Source organism: Hemitrygon akajei, chromosome 11 (assembly GCF_048418815.1).
Source record: "Hemitrygon akajei chromosome 11, sHemAka1.3, whole genome shotgun sequence".
NCBI lineage: Eukaryota > Metazoa > Chordata > Chondrichthyes > Myliobatiformes > Dasyatidae > Hemitrygon > Hemitrygon akajei.
In genome coordinates, this window is record NC_133134.1 from 18,445,167 (window position 1) to 18,463,432 (window position 18,266).

The following is an 18,266-nucleotide window of genomic DNA, read 5'->3' on the forward strand; positions in this document are numbered from 1 at the left end:
CAGAACCACTTCCTGCAGTCCCAGAGTCATCTCCTACACCCACCATGGAGGAGGCTCCAGAGCCTGAGATTGTTTCAGAACCTCAGGTCTCTCCTGCCAAGCAGAGTGACCTCCCTTTGTCAGGAAAGATGTTATCCCAAAAGAATAAGAAACCCTCCACAGCGATTGACTCTTTAGGCTTGAATGGGACAATTTAAAATTTACAATACTGTGCTGTGGATGTCTATATGGTAGATGCATTGAATAATATTCTGTATATATTCTGAGATGCATACTATATTGAGTTGGAGTTTATAGCTATGCAGTAGGGAGTGTTGTGTATTTAATATTTCAGTAATATTGTAAATATATTGTCTGAGTAGATATTCTTTATTTGTTTAAATAATTCATTATGTGAATTACATACATGAATTGCATATATCATGAAACTACCACATGATATGCATGTGGCTTGCTTAAAAACAAAACTAAGACCTGTTCTCCTGGTCTCTTTTTTTTAACTTGCAATTAGTTTTTTATGTTTTGGAGTTACAAAACATAAGGTATGTGTTATGAACAAGACAAAGACTACTTACATAAATTCAGAGTCAGAAATTATGGTGATCCCAGGCTATCTCATTATATATTCCAAAATTCAAAACTATCTGAAATCTGAAACTCTTCGGCCACAAGCATTTTGGGTAAGGGGAACTCAACCTGTACGTCCAACATTCTGTTAATTGTGCAGTAAAATGTTAGGGATTTCCAGAACTTGCTATTGATGCCAGGTAGACAATCTCTGAAGAGTATTGATAATGGCTGGGGTCACCTGTCTTGTAAAGACATTGCCCCAGAAGAAGGTAAACCACTTCTGTAGAAAAATTTGCCAAGAACAATCATGATCATGACTAGAGAAAAGAGTAGGAATAACAGCATGAAAGGGGTCTACCCCGCAGGCAGACTAAAGACAGATGGCAGACCATGATCGCCCACGTCACACGACATTGCAAGTAACGAAGGAATAGACCTCTTAAAATGACTGTGCTTGTACTATTCCAAACTCTTACTTGCATTTTATTTCTTTGCTTTGTAGAATTACTGAATATATTATGGTTTTCTTATCTAGAATTCTCTCATCTTTTAACTAGGTGCCTCGTTCACATTCTTCGAGAAACAACAGTGAAGTATTCTAAAATTCGACATTTTGACAGCACTAAACTACTTGATCTCTGCCGTCATGAAGTACGCTTTGGTTGTAATAGAGAAGATGAATGTTTCTATGCACACAGTCTAGTAGAACTGAAAGTCTGGATAATGCAACGTGACACAAGTAGGTACTCTAACAGAGGGTGTTTTTTTTTCTTGTGATATTGTGCTGTTTTTCTGTATTCCCCTAAGATTATTTATTCAATGCATTCTGTGAGTTATGTGTAATTCTGCCAAAAATGTACATCCATTGTGATTACCGTAGATTCCGGACTACAGAGTGCACCTGATTAAAAGCCGCAGGCTCTAATTTTAGAAAGAAAATCAATTTTGTACTTGTACAAGCCGCACCGGATTTTAAGCCGCAGGTGTCCCACGTTGTAATATGAGATATTTACACAGAAAGATATTACACGTGAGGATTTTTTAACTTTTAATTAAATCCGTATGGTAACATAAACAAATACATATTGCAAATGCTTTTTTTCGAACCGTGCCTGTAACACGGCTACTTTTAAATATACATACGTATCGGTAACACACAAATTACGTTGTGTATACTTTTTTACTGAACAGTGCACGAACAACATTCCAATATCTCCTAACGACTGGTAAAAAAATATATACTGCAGCCTACCAGGAAAAGTTATTGATCGCCTTTAACTTAAAAGCTGCATCATATGCGTGCAGCGTTCTCGCGCGGGTCTAATGCGCTCGCCCCCTCCTTTCCGTTTATCGCAAACCGGTATTTTCCCCACAAGACGCGGCGAAACCGGATGTGACGTCATAGCATCCCGGGATGTAGTACAGAAAACAAATATACTTAAAACACTTCTAACTTTAACTAGAAAATACTAACAAATGAATTACTAAGCGAAAATATTATAAACTAAATAACTGCCATAAAGGCAGCACAATGCTTTTCTTTGAGTGTTTTCCATGTTGATGAGGGTGAGTACAAATGACTGATTTACAATAATTTAATTGTGAAAGTGCGCTTGATTTATCGTACAATTTCATTGGACCTCTGTGAACTACTCATCAATTTTATTGGTCTACTGTTACGAGGCAAAATGTTTTTGGCGGCATGAAAAAAAACCATGCATTAGCCGCACCGTAGTAAAGGCCGCAGTGTTCAAAGCTGTTCAAAGCGTGGGAAAAAAGTAGCGGCTTATAATCCGGAATCTACGGTATTTTTATTTCCTTGTTACCATAGAGCAGGGGTTCCTAACCTTTTTTATGCCATTGGCCAATACCATTAAGCAATGGGTCTGTGGGCCCCAGGTTGGGAACCCCTGCAATAGAACCAAGTGCTTTTGGGGGAGGAAGCGGAGTGGGAAGCACTGGAGTGTTGCAGTTTGCGCATCGCTTTACAGTGCCAGCTGTAAGATTAGGGTTTGATCTTTAGTTTGTACATTCTCCCCATGACTGCTTGAGTTTTCCCTTGCATTCTAAAGCTGTACAGTTAGGCTTACTGATTTGTTGGCATGCTATGATGCCACTGGAAGCTTGGCGACACTTGCACATTGCCTAGCACAATCCTTGTTGATCTGACACAAATGACACATTTCACTCTAGGTTTCAATGTACTTGTGACAAGCAAAGCCGATCTTTCTCTCTCTCTGTGAGGTCATCGAGTTTCCTTTGTCCATTGTTCATTATGAGGGAGGTACCTTTGCTGTTTTCTATTCCACTTGTACCCTTCTGGAACCCAGTGAGTTTAGAAGACCTTCAACCAATGAGTCCACTCTCTCTGTGGCTACGTTCACACTAGACCAGATAATTTTGAAAACGCCGGTTTCACGTAAAAATGATAGGCGTCCATACCAGGCGTTTTTAAAAATACCTCTGTCCATATTAAAGGGGGTATTTGGGCGAATCTCCTACTGGGCACGTGCAGGACACATCTACAGAAAACAAGCGATATGTTTGGTGTCGAATCTCGTTGTGAAAGACTGGGTGCGCATTTGTCCAGTTACAGACCAGAAAAACTTAAAAGGAAATTGCCAAACGACGGACAGCTGTTGGCTCTCGCGCAGGAGGACTTAAAACTAAAAAACAAATACTGGAACGTATGGAGGCAACCGACAGGGAGTTCACGGGCAGTATGACCCGGCTGATGACTAACATTGAAAAACGGACTAACTCTGTTGCAGAGGGATTTGCAATGATGAGGAGTATGATGCCCCCCCCCTCCCCCAGTACTTTTCACCGCCACAATACCAGCCTCACAGCCACTACAATACCTACACATACGGACACACAGACCCCCGGGTGGCCCCACCAACATCTTCCCCACTCCCACAGAGGGGTCACCCTGGAAACATTTCCTACAGCCATAGTCTCTTCACCGATGAAAGGGACAACAGCTACAACTAAATGCAATAAGGATTGTTACTGGGCAAAAGTGATTTTATTTTCACCTGAGTAAAAGTGAAACTCACAATTTCCCTTTTTTGGCCGTAACATTTCCACATCTATGCCAAACATAATAAACTACCACTTAAAAATTATGTTTTGGAAGTGGTGACAATTGTATCTATTGAATGTTTGCACAAGCAATACATTAATAAAGCACCTTTTAAATGTATAAAACATGTCTGCATCAGTGTTATCTTGTATTTCCATACAATGTTACATTAGGCTGTTACACATCTATTGTCGGAGAAGTACTTGCATAAATAGGTAAACCACCTTCACACAAGCAAGGACAGAAAACAGGGCAAAGTGAGTATACTTATTTATTCAGTAAGTTATAGGTCAAAGTATTTGCTGAGTACATTTCTAACTCTTCTGGCTTCAGTCCCATTGCTGTCTGTTCTGAAGTTGTTAGGTTGTGTGGGGGGGGGGGGGTTGAAATTCTCTGTCATTCTGCAAAGCTGCTGTAACATTCTGCTCAGGGACAGTCTCCTGAAGCCATCTGCCATTGTTGTTGTGGTGTTGGAGGTTGCGTTCAAGAAAACAATGAAGTGCCACACTGCTGCCACCATCTGTTCTGGCACATCATGACAACGTTTTTAAAAAGCTTTGGTTACCCTGTACACACTACACCAGCCAATCAGCGTTTTCAGATTTATACACTCTGGAGAGCGTTTTAGAAAAGCTCTGTTTTCGGGGGAGGAAAACGCCATTTCAGTGTGGACGGAAGGTCAAAACGAAGAGAAAACGCTGCGGTTACAGATTTATCCGGTCTACTGTGGACGTAGCCTGTTGCTCTGTTCCTTTAAGACTCTTGAATACAGACCTTTAGGTTCTAGCAACTTGTCTTTCTTTACTAGACCACTGCTATACTATAATGAAAGCCTACCGTTCCATGCCAAAACTGCATTTAGGGAAATCTGATCGCTTGGATGTCCTTCTCTTACCTGCTTACAGGCAGAGGCTAAAAAGCAAGGCTCCAGAGATAGGGACAACAAAGAGGCAGTCACAGGAGGCAGACGAGCAGCTGTGGGATTGCTTCGAGTCGGTGGACTGGGCCACGTACAAGAACTCATCCAAGGATCTGAATGAATACACCATGGTAGTCACAGACTTTATACATTAAACAGTCGTAGAAAAGTGTGGCCTCACAGAATCATTGAGTGTTCCCCAACTAGAAGCCCTGGATAAACCACTAGATCCACAATCTTCTGAGGGCCAGATCAGTGACATTCAAGTCTGGCAAGCAAGTAAGATACAAGAGGTCCAGGTATGATCTCCAGAAAGCCATCTCATGGGCAAGGTGGTAATTCCAAACTAAACTTGAATCACCGAAGAACGCTCAACAACTGTAGTAGGGCTTGAATGCTATCACCTTCTACAAAGTAAAACCAAGCGATGTAGGTGACAACAAGTCTTTGCTTCCAGATGAGCCCAATGCCTTCTGTGCTCACTTTGACTGCTAGGATATTTAACACATCCGGTCAGGATGGCGCCCGCGTACAACGCTCCTTCGGTCGACATCTTCTGGATAGACCATGGAAACCATGTATTTCACTTCTTTTATGTTTCTTTTGTTTGTTTTTCCCCTTGAATGTGATTCTGGAACTGTTGGAGCCTGTGATTTACAGTTTGAAGATTGGGTGTTTCAGCGCTCTGCAGTCTCTGAGAGGATTCTGGGGAGACAGAAGCAACGTGAGCGAACCTCATGGCGAGAAGGCTGTGGGACAGAACGCAAGCCAATGTTTGTCTCCATTTCGCTGATCAGAGCTTCCATTGCCAACTGGTTAAAGCAATGAGGGAGATTGAAAATCGAGGCAAATACGGAAGGTGAGCACCGGCTGCCTGCCTTTTTAATCACTGAGGAATCGCTTTGCTACTGGAGAGGGGAGACTGCATTTTGATCTTTGGTAGATTTGCTCTGCTACAGAGAGAGGAGACTGCCTTTTGATCGCTGGTGAGATTGCTGTGCTACAGCGAGGGGAGGCTACCTTTTCATCATTGGTGGGATTGCTTGCAGCTAGAGAGGGAAAAGCAGGCTGCTGTGCCCAGAGAGCGTTACCCAGGTTTTCTGCGTTTTGGATATGGACCTGAACTTTCTCTTCAGACATACAGTTTTTTTTATATTCTGTGTTTTCCTCTCAATCTTTCTGATTTTTTTTTGTGTGCAGAGGAGGGGATTTAGGGGTCAATGTGCCTGTTTTGTTTTCGTTCATTTTTTTTGTGTTGGGAGGTGGGATTTGGGGTTGATGATCATGCTGCCGTTCTTTCTTGGTTTCGTGGCAATCTGGAGAAGAAGAATTTCAGCGTTGTATACGTTGATAATAATTGGACCTTTGAACATTGAAACTTTGAAAGCATGGCGGAACCCTCACACACTCCCACAGCCCCCTTTGACCCTGTGATTTCAGTCACTGAGGTCGAAGTGAGAGCATCCTTCAGGAGACTGAACGTACCTGGCAGTGTACTGATCAACTGGCTGGAGTGTTCAGTGATATCTTTAATCTCTGACTTTAGCAGTTGGAGGTACCCACCTGATTCAAGCAGGCTTCAAATATACCGGTCGGTGCCTAAGAAGAACGATGAAAGGACAGCAGTGTCTCTACTTCCTTAGAGGTTTGCAAAGATTCAGAATGACATCTAAAGCTTTGCAGAACTTCTATAGATGTGTAGAGGAGAGTATATTGACTGGTTGCATCACGCCTGGTATGGAAATACCAATGCCCTACAAAAAATAGTGGATACAGCCCAGTCTAACACAGGTAAAGCCCTCCCCACATTGAGCACATCTTATAAGGAGCGTTGTCGCAGAAAAGCAGTATCCATCATCAAGGTGCTCCACCTCCCAGGCCATGCTCTCTTCTTGCTGCTTCCTTCAGGAAGAAGGCAGGGGAGCCTCAGGACCCACACCATCAGGTTCAGGTTACCCCTCAACCATCAGGCTCTTGAACAAGAAGGGATACCTTCACTCAACTTCACTCGCCCCATCACTGAACTGTTCCTACAACCTATGGACCCATTTTCAAAGACTCTTCATCTCATGTTCTTGATACTTATTGCTTATTTATTTATTATTAATATTTCTTTTTTCTCTCTTTTGTATTTGCACAGTTTGTTGTCTTTTGCACACTGGTTGTTTGTCTGTCCTGTTGGGTGAGGCCTTTCATTGATTCTATTACATTTCTTGAATTTGCTGAGTATGCTTGAAAGAAAATCTTAGGGTTGCATTTGGTGATGTATATGCACTTTCATAATAAATTTACTCTGAACTTTAGTCTAATGAGTGTTTTTCATGCCTTGTCCTGTGTGATTGGAGATTTTACAAGTTCTGCTATACTTTTCATACTAATCCACCTCACTAAATACTGCCTAATTTTGTCTACCCAGCTGAATCTTTGATAGGGACTTTGAATAGTTTGGGCCATGCACTGATTTCTGGAATAATCACAGCTTGCTGGTTTATTCCCACTTTTCACATTCTGTCTTAACTAATTCTCAGTCTATACCAGTTTATTGTCCTCCTACTCCTTTTGAAAGCCTTCTGAAAAATTAAATACACATCCACTAGTTTCCCCTTGTCTATTCTTCTAGTTGTATCCTCAAAGAACTTCAGTAGATTGGACAAGCAAGGTTTTTCTTACATAAATGGCTAGTACAAAGGAGCGTAATTTTACGATGTTTGGAGGATAGCATTGGGGGGGAAATGTCAGAGGTAAGTTCTTTACACAGAGAGTAGTGGGTGAGTGGAACACACTGCACAGGTGGTGGTAGAGGCAGATAGATTAGGAACATTTAAGAAACTCTTTGATAGGCACATAGATGATAGAATAATGGGGGTATAGGAGGGTCGGATGAGATTGATCTTAGAGTAGGCTAAAAAATCGGCACACCATCATGGGCCTAAAGGCCTGTACTGTGCTGTAATGTTCTGTGTTAAGTCCATGATGATTGATTAATCCTATAGTTTTTAATTTATTTTTTCCATCTGTTATTATAAATGCCAATGTTTTCCCTCCCAGTGATGTGGTAATATACTTTGTGTTTTCTCTCCTTTTCTTCTACACTGGGGCAACATTTGCTATTCATCCATCTGCAGAAACTATTTGAGGAACTATCCCACCCCGCACCTTCTTATTCTGATGTCTTCTCCCTTCCTTTCTAATCCTGAAGAAGGGTCTTGGCCTGAAACGTTGACTTTTTACTCATTTCTGTAGATGCTGTTTAGCCTGCTGAGCTCCTCCAGCAATTTGTGTGTATTGCTTAGAAATTTGAAAGACCAGGTTCTTGTGATGTATTTGTCTTTCAGTCTCACTAATTTCCCTGGTGCTATACCTTTACTACAATTTCCTTCATTTCTTTAATCTTCCCCGTGGCTTAGTTCATAATAGTTTTGACGGTTTTCATTTGCGTCTTCTGTGAAGACAGATGAGAGTAATTGTTTCATTTCACTTTAATTTCAATATTCCCCATTATAAATCCCCTATTTCAAGCTCTCCTGAAGTTATAAGTATATAACTTTAGAGAAGTGTTTCACCTATGAAGTAAACAATTAGTTTCACTTCCTACTGGTTCTTTTAGCAAATTCTTTACAGTAGGATGAATGTTAGATGCATGGAGATTCATAGAGCAGTCCTGTTAAACAGTGTGCTCAGTGTGCAACTCGAGTTAATCTTGCACAGTACGGGCACACCACTTATTGGAGTGGTTGCTGGAATATAGATTGATTGTGATTTAAATCCTCTTGACCTTATATCTAGTGTTGGAATGTTTATAGTTTTCAGGTTAATAAATGTCCTTTAGGTATTTTTGCTCTGAAGTATTGATTCATTTATATAAATAATTTCAAAATGGGTTATATATTGTAATCTTTTGAAGTTCAAAGTACATATATGTCGTAATATACAACTTTGAGATTCATTCCCTGCAGGTATACTCAGCAAATCTACAGAATAGTAACTATAACAGGATTAATGAAAGATCAACTGGAGTGCAAATAAATATTTTCATTGTATTTTGAAACACTATGTTGAAATGCATTCAGTGGATTAGTTCTATTCTCTGCCACTGTCACCTATAATGTAATTAAAATCATACCATGAAAGGAATTTTTTCTTTAAATTTACTCCATTTTAGCACTTTAAAGGGATACAAATCTCAGTGACAAAATGAGGAATTTTGGTTGGTTTGAAGGATGTTCATAAAGACTGGAAACGTAACTTTCAGTTTAGAAAACTCCTTGAATATGTTTCAGCCAAGAATGATTCAATAATCCCTTAGTATAAATTTATGTCAACAGGTTAAGTTTGATGAAGGAATTCGCATGTTAATTAATTTGTTCAAGTTTATGCTACTAGAAAAAGACGAGTGAATGTTGATCATAAACATTTGAAAAAAAGAATAGCCAATGTGCATTCTTTGAAGTTCATTAAAAACAAAATCACATATCAAACTTATTTTCATGAACTTCTCTTTTAAGACCAAAATTATTTCTGTGTATGTATCTTCATTTTATATACCTGTACGTACATGTGTTCATACCTTTGAATGTTGAAACTTTACACTGTTTATATTTCCCAATGCCAGATATAACTCATGAAGTAATTACTCAGGAATCAAAAAAGTATTGGCAGAACATGGAAGCCAGTGTCCAAGCAGGGCAGGTAAACATCTTCAATTGCATTTGTATACGTTGTGCAGGGATGGTTGTTGTCTGACTAGCAAATTCAGTTCTGAGAGTTTCTCACATGGACCAATTAACACAACAGATGGGGGGGGGTGCAGTTTATGAGTTCTAGAGATATACACTGATATTACAGAACGAGTTTGGATATCCATGTTTTGAGAATAAAGATTACTCTTAATATGCATTGTATAACAGACTTCACCATGTTGTAATGATAAATAGCTGACAGGGGTGAGGGCATGTCAAGACCAAATGTAAACTTTAAGATTAACAATCATGAGGAAAATGGACCCAAGTATCCCAAACTCAGCTTTTTAAACTATTTATTTAGTCTTTAATTTTATCCCCCAAGATACACTTACATATGCATGTTTATAACTAAAACTTTCTTTTTGAATGTGTCACATTTTGACTAATTGCAGGAAATTTTGTATCTTAGATGAACTCTTAACAAAATGTCGTGGCTAATCAACCAATGGGAGAGGGTTCACTGGCTCTCAGTGGATTTAGTAAACCAATTAACTTTCAATCCCATCTCAGATGTGAAAGAGATATCCTTCTCATTTTGATTCTTTTCAAAATCCTTTTCTTTCGAATGCATGTTCTTCATCCAATCTGTAGAAATACTGTGAATGTGAGATTATAAACAAACTGTGCAAGTGCTGATCAAATTAATGTGGCTCAGAACTCAGAAGGACACTTGAATGTAATATCAAACAACACCAATATGCAAAATGAACATTACATTTATTTAACTAATTATCCAGTTGGAATGCCAATTGTTATAAACTACACCTGTTTCTTAGGAATTTTGGAAAAAATTCAGACGTCTCCAGTCAGCTCTTCAACCATTTCTGCTGTTTGTTCTATTGCAGTCAGTCTGACATTTGAAATCAGGATGGCATTGACCTGCTGCGGAGCTTGGCTGCATAGTGGTCTATATATAATTTCCAAGTGCTTGTTTCAGTTTTAAACTAGATTTTGTGCACTGAGCTATTACTGGTGTAATACCCACAGGAGGTTTATATTGCTAAATAACAGGGTGATAACATGAACCAAGTATTGGAAAATTACACTGGAAATCATAGTTAGGATCTGATTCCTCTTGCTTGATCTCATAGTAGAATCATTCACTTTATGTAGGCGGGAGCAATTGCTAACCAACACCAGATGGGTAAATTCCTACAGAATTATATCACCAGTTTTACCACAATCAAGAGTATGCCTTCATACTTTGAATTAAGGCAGTTATCTATCCATCCATCCCTCCCTCTCTCCCTCCCAGAGTAGGCCCTTCAAGCCAGGCCACCCCAGCAGCCCCCACAAACCTGATTAACCCTAACCTAATCACAGGACAATGACCAGTTAACCTACCTCGGTACGTCTTTGGACTGTGGGAGGAAACCGGAGCATCTTTGGAAAACCCACTCATTCCATGGAAAGGGCGTACTGACTCCTTACAGAATGGCACCAGAATTTATCTCCAAACTCCTGAATTTCCCAAGCTGTAATTGCGTCGCATGTGATGCCTAACTAACCAGTTCGAGAATAGACAAGGGTTATAATTCCCAAATGTGCCTAAGTATCGAAAACAATTGCAATAATTGAAAATGGTTGCCCTCTCCCGCTCAATATATTTCTTCACTACATGTTAATGGAATGATTCAGCAGAGAAAGGGACATTTCAGTTCATCCATCAGTTCTGCTGGGTATTTGCCCAATATTGAAGATCCTTCATTTTATCTCCATTGTTTCTTTTCATCCCACTTGTAGAGCATACGCACAATATTCCATCCATTGTAATATAGCAGACTATGAAGCTGCTGAACTATGCACACACTATAAAACATACTGGGCTTGAAATCTACCCCCTCCCATCCTTACAGTGTTGCTGGCACATCTTTTCCCCACTTAGTGAATAGCTTATCGAAAGTCAAAGTCAAGTTTATTATCACATGCACAGTGCATTGATGCACAGGTACAGCGTAGCAGCATCACATAGATTCAGGTAAGCAGCATTCACAAGAAAAGCATACATTAGACCAACTGTAAATTATAAACAGTTTTTACAAGAAATATTTTGATAATCCCTTTACAAATCCCGAAGAGCAACCCTTGCACTTGGTGACAAGAGTGAGTCACCAGTGTTCTTTTAATGTGTGATACATGTTACTGTGATACCAGCAAAGTAGTTCTTGAACAGTACAAATGAGGCTTGGTTTGTAGCCCATTCATCTGTTTTCCATATAAAATTTGGCTTCTAGCTATAAATACAATTGTACTAATGAAACGCATGTATTTCAAATGAAGCCATAAGCTTCTTGGGGGCGACACAGCAGCACAACTCATAGAGCTTCTGCCCCATGGCCCCAGAGACCAAAGTTGAATCCCGACCTTGGGTGCTTTTTGTGTGGAGTTTGCACACTCCCTTTTTGGATTAGTAGGTTATTTGGCCACTATGGGAGAGTGGAGAATGTGGGGGAAAATAAAACAGGTTCAAATAGAATTAATGTTAAAACTCCTGCTTAATGGTTCATACAGACTCGATAGCCTGAAGGGCCTATTTCTCTATTGTATTGCTCTATGACTCCATAGATTGGATGTGTGACTCAAGCAAATTTTGAAGGAATAACCACAAATTTTCAAACCTGTTACTGTCATAGTTATTCCAGTAAATGAGTGAACAGTATCATGATTAAAAATAACACACTCAAAATGCTGGAGGAACTCAGCAGGTCAGGCAGCATCTATGGAGAGGAATAAACAGTTGACCGTTCGGCCCTTCCTCAGCCCAAAATGTCGCATGTTCATTCCCCACCGTACGTGCTGCCTGACCTGCTGAGTTCCTCCAGCATTTATGTGTGTGTTATGCTGGATTTCCAGCATCTGCAGAATGTATTGAGATAGTGACCCAATATCCTGGGGCTCTTTATAATGTGGCATAGGTTGGAGTTATTGCCTTGTGCTGCTTGCTGGAGGTGAACAGTCAGTGATTGCTTTTCTTGAATTTTCAAGGTACCTGTAGGTTTTTCAAAATCTAGGAACCTCAACTTAAAGCTCATGTTTGTCTGTGGACAATGCTGGAGGTACGGACAGGTCAGTGAGCCGGACAAGAACAGAAAATACTGCAATGCTAAAGCAAGACATCCGTAAGTAATTAAATAGTTACCCGGTATTGTAAATTCAATCAAAGGAGGGTTCTTGAATATGTGTGTAATTGTATTACAGCATCATAGACACTCATATAATTAGATGTTTGTTGTTTTATTGTATTATATAAATTTTAAAGAACGCTTGGATAATGCAAGAAACCGACTATTTAATGCAGTAATTAGTTCCGTTGCAGTGGCTAATCTATTTTAATTTGTTCCTTCACTATTAAATTATGAGAATATATTATAATCTAATGGATGACATAGGAATTCTCTGGAATATAGGTTTGCCATTGTTATTTATCTGATTAATGATACAGCTGAGTAGCAGGGTAGAGATACATCTCTACCTAAGGAGGTGTAAGGTGCTCCTTCCCTCCATCTGCTTGCAGGTCACCCTGGGGCAAGGTGCAGCACCCGCTTAGTCTTCCCCTCCCACTGATTAGAGTCAGGTGAAGCTATGGGAGCAGGTGGTGGATGGTCATATGAGCAGCTGGTGCATATCACAAGTCCTGGTTATGCAACTGCTGGTGCCAGGTAGACAATTTCTGAAGAGTATTGATAATGGCTGTGGTCACCCATCTTGTAAAGACACTTACCAGAAGAAGGCAATGGCAAACCACTTCTGTAGAAAAAATTGCCAAGAGCAATCATGTCCATGGAAAGACCTTGATCTCATTATGACATGGCACATAAAGATGATGTTGAATGACACACTGATACATTGGCCATATTGGAAAAACAGTACCTTTTGTTTGTTCCATTTGCCTTTTGTGTTATGGTGGCAATGATATTTTGCCCTACTAGTTATTGAAGTGTGCCATTGACAGGATTAATGCTGCACACACAACATCCTTGCCCCAGTCGTAAAATACAAGTAAAAAGGGCAAGTAAGATCCAAATCAGTCCTGTTGAAGTACTCTTAAAGAAATCATGCAAAGACAGTACAATATCCTTAAGGTAGAAATCGGAATCAGTTATAGAAGAGAAGTTGTGAGGGAAAAAAGCTTAAATAACCAAACTTTGAAGAGTTGAAATTTTAACAATTAAATTTTTAACATCATGATCAACTTCAATAATAATATGTAAATTAAAGTCTGCTTTGATTATGAAGTTACTTGACTACATTTCCTGTGGTAAAATTGCTTTGGTTATATCAAGGAATTTTTTTTTTAAACTACCATTTGAATGAAGGGCCAGAAAGTGAAATGTTTTTGAGAAAGATAATGGTAGAGTATTGTAAAATACAACATTTTGATTACTACAACTCATTACACATCTGTCTCCTCCAAGTTTGATGTGACATTTATGTATAAATAATGCTTTGTGCAATGTGCTTTTCTGTAATTCTGAAAACAGTTTTGGACCATTGTATTTAGGTCTTCAAATATAATGATAATGAATGATTGGGTCCCTTACATGAATAAACATATACAGAGTATTCTCACTTTGTAGCACGTCAAATAACAGAAATTCTCCTTTTCAGAATTCATAAATCTCCACCAAATTGTTTTGAAATGTGGAATAAAATTTTTCTCTTAAGGAATTTATGCAAAAATATAAAATGGAAAAGAAACAACAAATTTTGTCAACTTTTGTACAGGGTTGATGCTACAGAAAATCAAGATATGGACAATTTTCTAGAAACACATCCCCTCTGTTATATGAGGATAAATTGTTGTAGCATTGTAGACAGTTCAATGGAAATTCACTGGAGTGGATTAACAAGGGAGGCTAAGCAGGTTGAGGCTATATTCTTTGAAGTTCAAAGAGCTGAATGTGGTCAGGATGGGGCTTTAACTCATGTAAGATTTCTGTGAGATTTATTTTCTCGTAGAGAATTAATTTTTGGCATTCTCTGTCCCTGAGTGTTGTGGAGGCTAGAAGTGTTTAAAGTGACGATAGATAAATTTTTGGAAGATGGGGAATTGTGGGATTTTGGGGACTGCTATGAGGGGAGAATTTGAGGCCAAGTGTTGTTGTGCCGTGATCATCTTGAATGGTGCAGTCTTGAGGGTAGCCTACTTCCTTCACAACTTGCTTCTATTCTATAAGCATATTCCCATTTTTCCCCCTCACCCCGATGTGGAGCTTTGCTGTCAAATAGGAAACTCCCTAGAGATTTTCATGTTGATTCTACATAAGTCTCTGTTGTACATTGATCATCATGCAAAGAATATCAAAATGTAGTAGGCATATGCTACTAGAAATGAAACATTTTACTATCTTTGCCAACATGTGTTTTTTAAAAACCTGTTTACAGTTGGACCAAAGAGCATCGTGTGCTATTAGTGATGTCCAATGAACGTAAAAAATGGACAACAATACGCCCTTTGCCATCAAAGAAACCAATTCCACAACAGTTTGATGTAAGTATTTTTATTATGATGATATCAAATAACTAATTGCCATTGCAAATTATGGATCCCATAGTGACATCTCTCTGTTTCAGTTATGCATGCATATAGCGAAAGGAAAGAAATGTGGGTACATTGGGAACTGCTCCTTTGCCCACAGTCTTGAGGAAAAAGACATGTGGACCTATATGAAAGACAATAACAGTAAGTGCAGACTAAAGCTTTATTGTTCTCTGTTTAAACTTTAAAGCTGCTTTAAAATCTACCGTCATGTACAACAAATAATATTCTCCTTACGAGTAATACTTCCTTTTAGATTTTTAAACAACACAATTCTGCAATGATTATTGAACAAAAACCTTTTTTGATATTTGACAATATGGATTCTCTCCTTTTGGAATACCTCAACTGTAAAGTTCTGAGTCCTTGTGTGTAGTTTTTCATTGATTCATTTCTTTGTATTTACTGTGAATGCCCACAAGAAAATGAATCTCAGGGGACATATATGTATGTTGATAATAAATTTACTTTGAACTTTGAACTTTTGAGTAGATGTACCAGTACAGTTCTGCAGTAATAAATTGGAATAATTTCATATGCTGCTGAAAATCAGAAAACTTAGTACAGCTTGTCACAATAGGAGCTGAGCTAATCAGTGCAGTGGTACAACCTTATCTGACTTGCTCAACATTCATACCTCCTGCAGTGCCTGTACACAAGCACACACTTTTTGGCAAGGGAAATTTTGAAGCATATTAAAAATAATTCTAACCCGGAGATATATTGATACCTCACTGAGACCTCAGAATGGGTTGCCAGGATGGGTTAACACATCCCCTCTGTGCTGGGAACCCTGTTGTCTCAGTTGTTACAATAATTGCTGAGTGAGAAACTTAGCGTCGAGTAAGCTGAGGCAAGTTGTGTGGCCACCCGCCACTGAGCACTGAGGTACGGACCTGGCACTGTTTCCTGGCTTGGGCAGTGAGTTCAGAACATCACTGGGCATTAGCCACTATTCCATTAAGGACAAACTACCACATTGTTGCTCTGGGGAGAGGTGTGCAGCCAGCAAGGAATGGTGAAAGGTCTTGACAGAGTGGATGTGAAGAGGATGTTTCCAGTGGTGGGAGAGTCTAAGACCAGAGGACACAGCCTCAGAACAGAGGGGCATCTTTTTAGAACAGAGATGAGGAGCAATGTCTTTAGCCAGAGTGTGGTGAATCTGTGGAATTCTTTGCCACAGGCAGCTGTGTAGGCAGAGACTTTATGTATATTTAAGTCAGAGGTTGATAGATTCTTGATTGATCAGGGCATGAAGGGATACGGGGAGAAGACAGGAGATTGGGGCTGAGAGGAAAATTGGATCAGCCATGATGAAATGGCGGAGCAGACTCAATGGGCCAAATGGCCTAATTCTGCTCCTATATCTTAAGGCCTTATGGTCTTATGAATATGGACACAGCAGTTCCCATTACCTCCAACAGGATCTGTCAATCCATAAAGCAAGTACATTGAGTCCTTGCAGTGGCCTTCCCACAGTGTGCTAGTTATTGAGCAGCCCTGCATGTTGTACTGTTCACCCCTGGCACACCCCAGCACAAGCCCTTGAAATCAGCCTCTCCATTCCCAAACCTGGGCACTTCTTTATTGTGGATGCACGAACAGGAGGCAAGGGTTTGTGCCAGGTTCCCTGTACCGTAGTGGAGAGAGCAGAAGGGTTCATGCCAGATTTCTCGCACTGCAGAGCCTTGTACATTCAGGTTCTTTCCTTTGCTAGTTTGGACTGGAGTAACAAAGGCATTATAACGATCCATTGGAGTATGGATGTGCCTTATTCCTGGCTTGATGTGGGACATTATTTTTTTTTAAAACTTCCTTTAAGAGATTTGCTCTCCCCTGCAATTATTGTAACTTACCATACTTCGATTGTTCTCATGTCAAGGACTGTACACTCTCTTTTGGAACAAGTAGGATAAATTAAAGACCTATGATATCATCTCATTCTTATATAAAAAATTTTCAGAAACAGATGCCAGAGAGGTTATATGGTGTCCTGGGCATGTTGAACTATTAAACAAGGTCCTGGCTGTTATTCTATCTGCAGCCACTTTCCTGCCTGGTTGCTGTGCACTGTAATACGTTTTTTGATTGAAAATCTAAATCTAAGAAGTTTTATGCTGTTGATTGTTCATTTTTTGAATTCTTTTCCCAGTATTCAGTTTTAATTTTAATTTTCAGTCTTAGATATGGAACAGCTATATGAAAAGTGGCTAAAGAGCCATGAGCCAGAAAAAGAAGAAGCAGCTTCTGTACCAAAGGAGAATGGGAAGCAGATACACATGCCAACCGATTATGCTGATCTTGTGGTAAGTGACTGATTAAATAACAGATGCTTAACAGATCAACTACAAATTCCTGACCATGGTAAATGACATTAAGTAATTTTCCAATATTGATTTTTGATATAGTGATACATTCTCCTGCAAATTGAATTTATTCAAAGTATAATTCTGTAAATTGTAAGTACTTTGTTGTGCATTCCAATCCCTAGTCTTACTTGGTTGCGAGTACTTAAAATTTCAATAGATTACGTTCTCCCCAAGATGGATTTGACTAGACAGCCAGTTCTCAACATTGTACTGATTGTGCATGTAGTTGGTGAATGTATAGATCTTAGAACGTGACTTCTGTACCGATTAATTCTGGGATCAATATTAAGGACTTTAAGAGCTCTTTATCTTGTTATTTCATTTTCTTGTTATTTATTGCTGTTTATGTATATTTCCATTTGCAAGTTTGTTGTCTTCTGCACTCTGGTTGATCTTTCATTGACCTTTTATAGTTACTATTCTGTAGATCTGCTGAATATGCACACGGGAAGATGAATCTCAAGGGTGTATATGGTGACATATATCTGCCTTGATAATAAAATTTACTTTGAACATGATTAAAGATCAATTACCAGCTCTTGGTATAATACCTTCTGTTCCTCATTACTAGAATGTCAAAATAAAGTGCATTTTAATTAAGAAAAATAGAAGTAATTAAGGTATGACAACAACTTTTTGAAACAACAATTTGCAATCAACGTGGAAAGGAAACATCATTCCTGCTAAGCTTGGAGACACACGAGACTGCAGAAGCTGGGATCTGGTGCAATGCATAAACGGCTGGGGGAGCTCAGCATCTCTGGAGGGAAATAGACAGTTGACGTTTCAGATTGAGACCCTTGTTTCAGCCCAAAACAATGACTGTTTATTCCTCTCCATAGATGCTGCCTGACCTGAGTTCCTCCAGCATTTTGTCTGTGTTTTATTATCTGATTCTCAAATTAGTTTGGAAGCTTAAATCTTTCCTCGCTCGCCTGTGAATTTTTGATTCAAAAATTTGTCTTTGTACTTTGGTAGTTTACATTTTGTTTTTTTAATATTAAAGTGCTCTTTATTATGACATACTAATAAAGAGTGAAGC

At 39.3% G+C, this 18,266-nt stretch overlaps 1 protein-coding gene across 3 annotated transcripts in view; it reads left to right on the forward strand.

The window, feature by feature from the left end:
* zc3h7a (zinc finger CCCH-type containing 7A) overlaps positions 1-18,266 on the forward strand; it is a 104,879-nt gene that overhangs the window by 81,175 nt on the left and 5,438 nt on the right. For all 3 annotated transcript variants that reach the window (XM_073060314.1, XM_073060312.1, XM_073060313.1), the window contains 6 exons: positions 1,128-1,309; positions 9,187-9,263; positions 12,302-12,435; positions 14,702-14,807; positions 14,891-14,999; positions 17,034-17,161. In XM_073060314.1, coding sequence (XP_072916415.1) covers positions 1,128-1,309; positions 9,187-9,263; positions 12,302-12,435; positions 14,702-14,807; positions 14,891-14,999; positions 17,034-17,161 — 736 coding nt within the window. The remainder of the gene's footprint in view (positions 1-1,127; positions 1,310-9,186; positions 9,264-12,301; positions 12,436-14,701; positions 14,808-14,890; positions 15,000-17,033; positions 17,162-18,266) is intronic.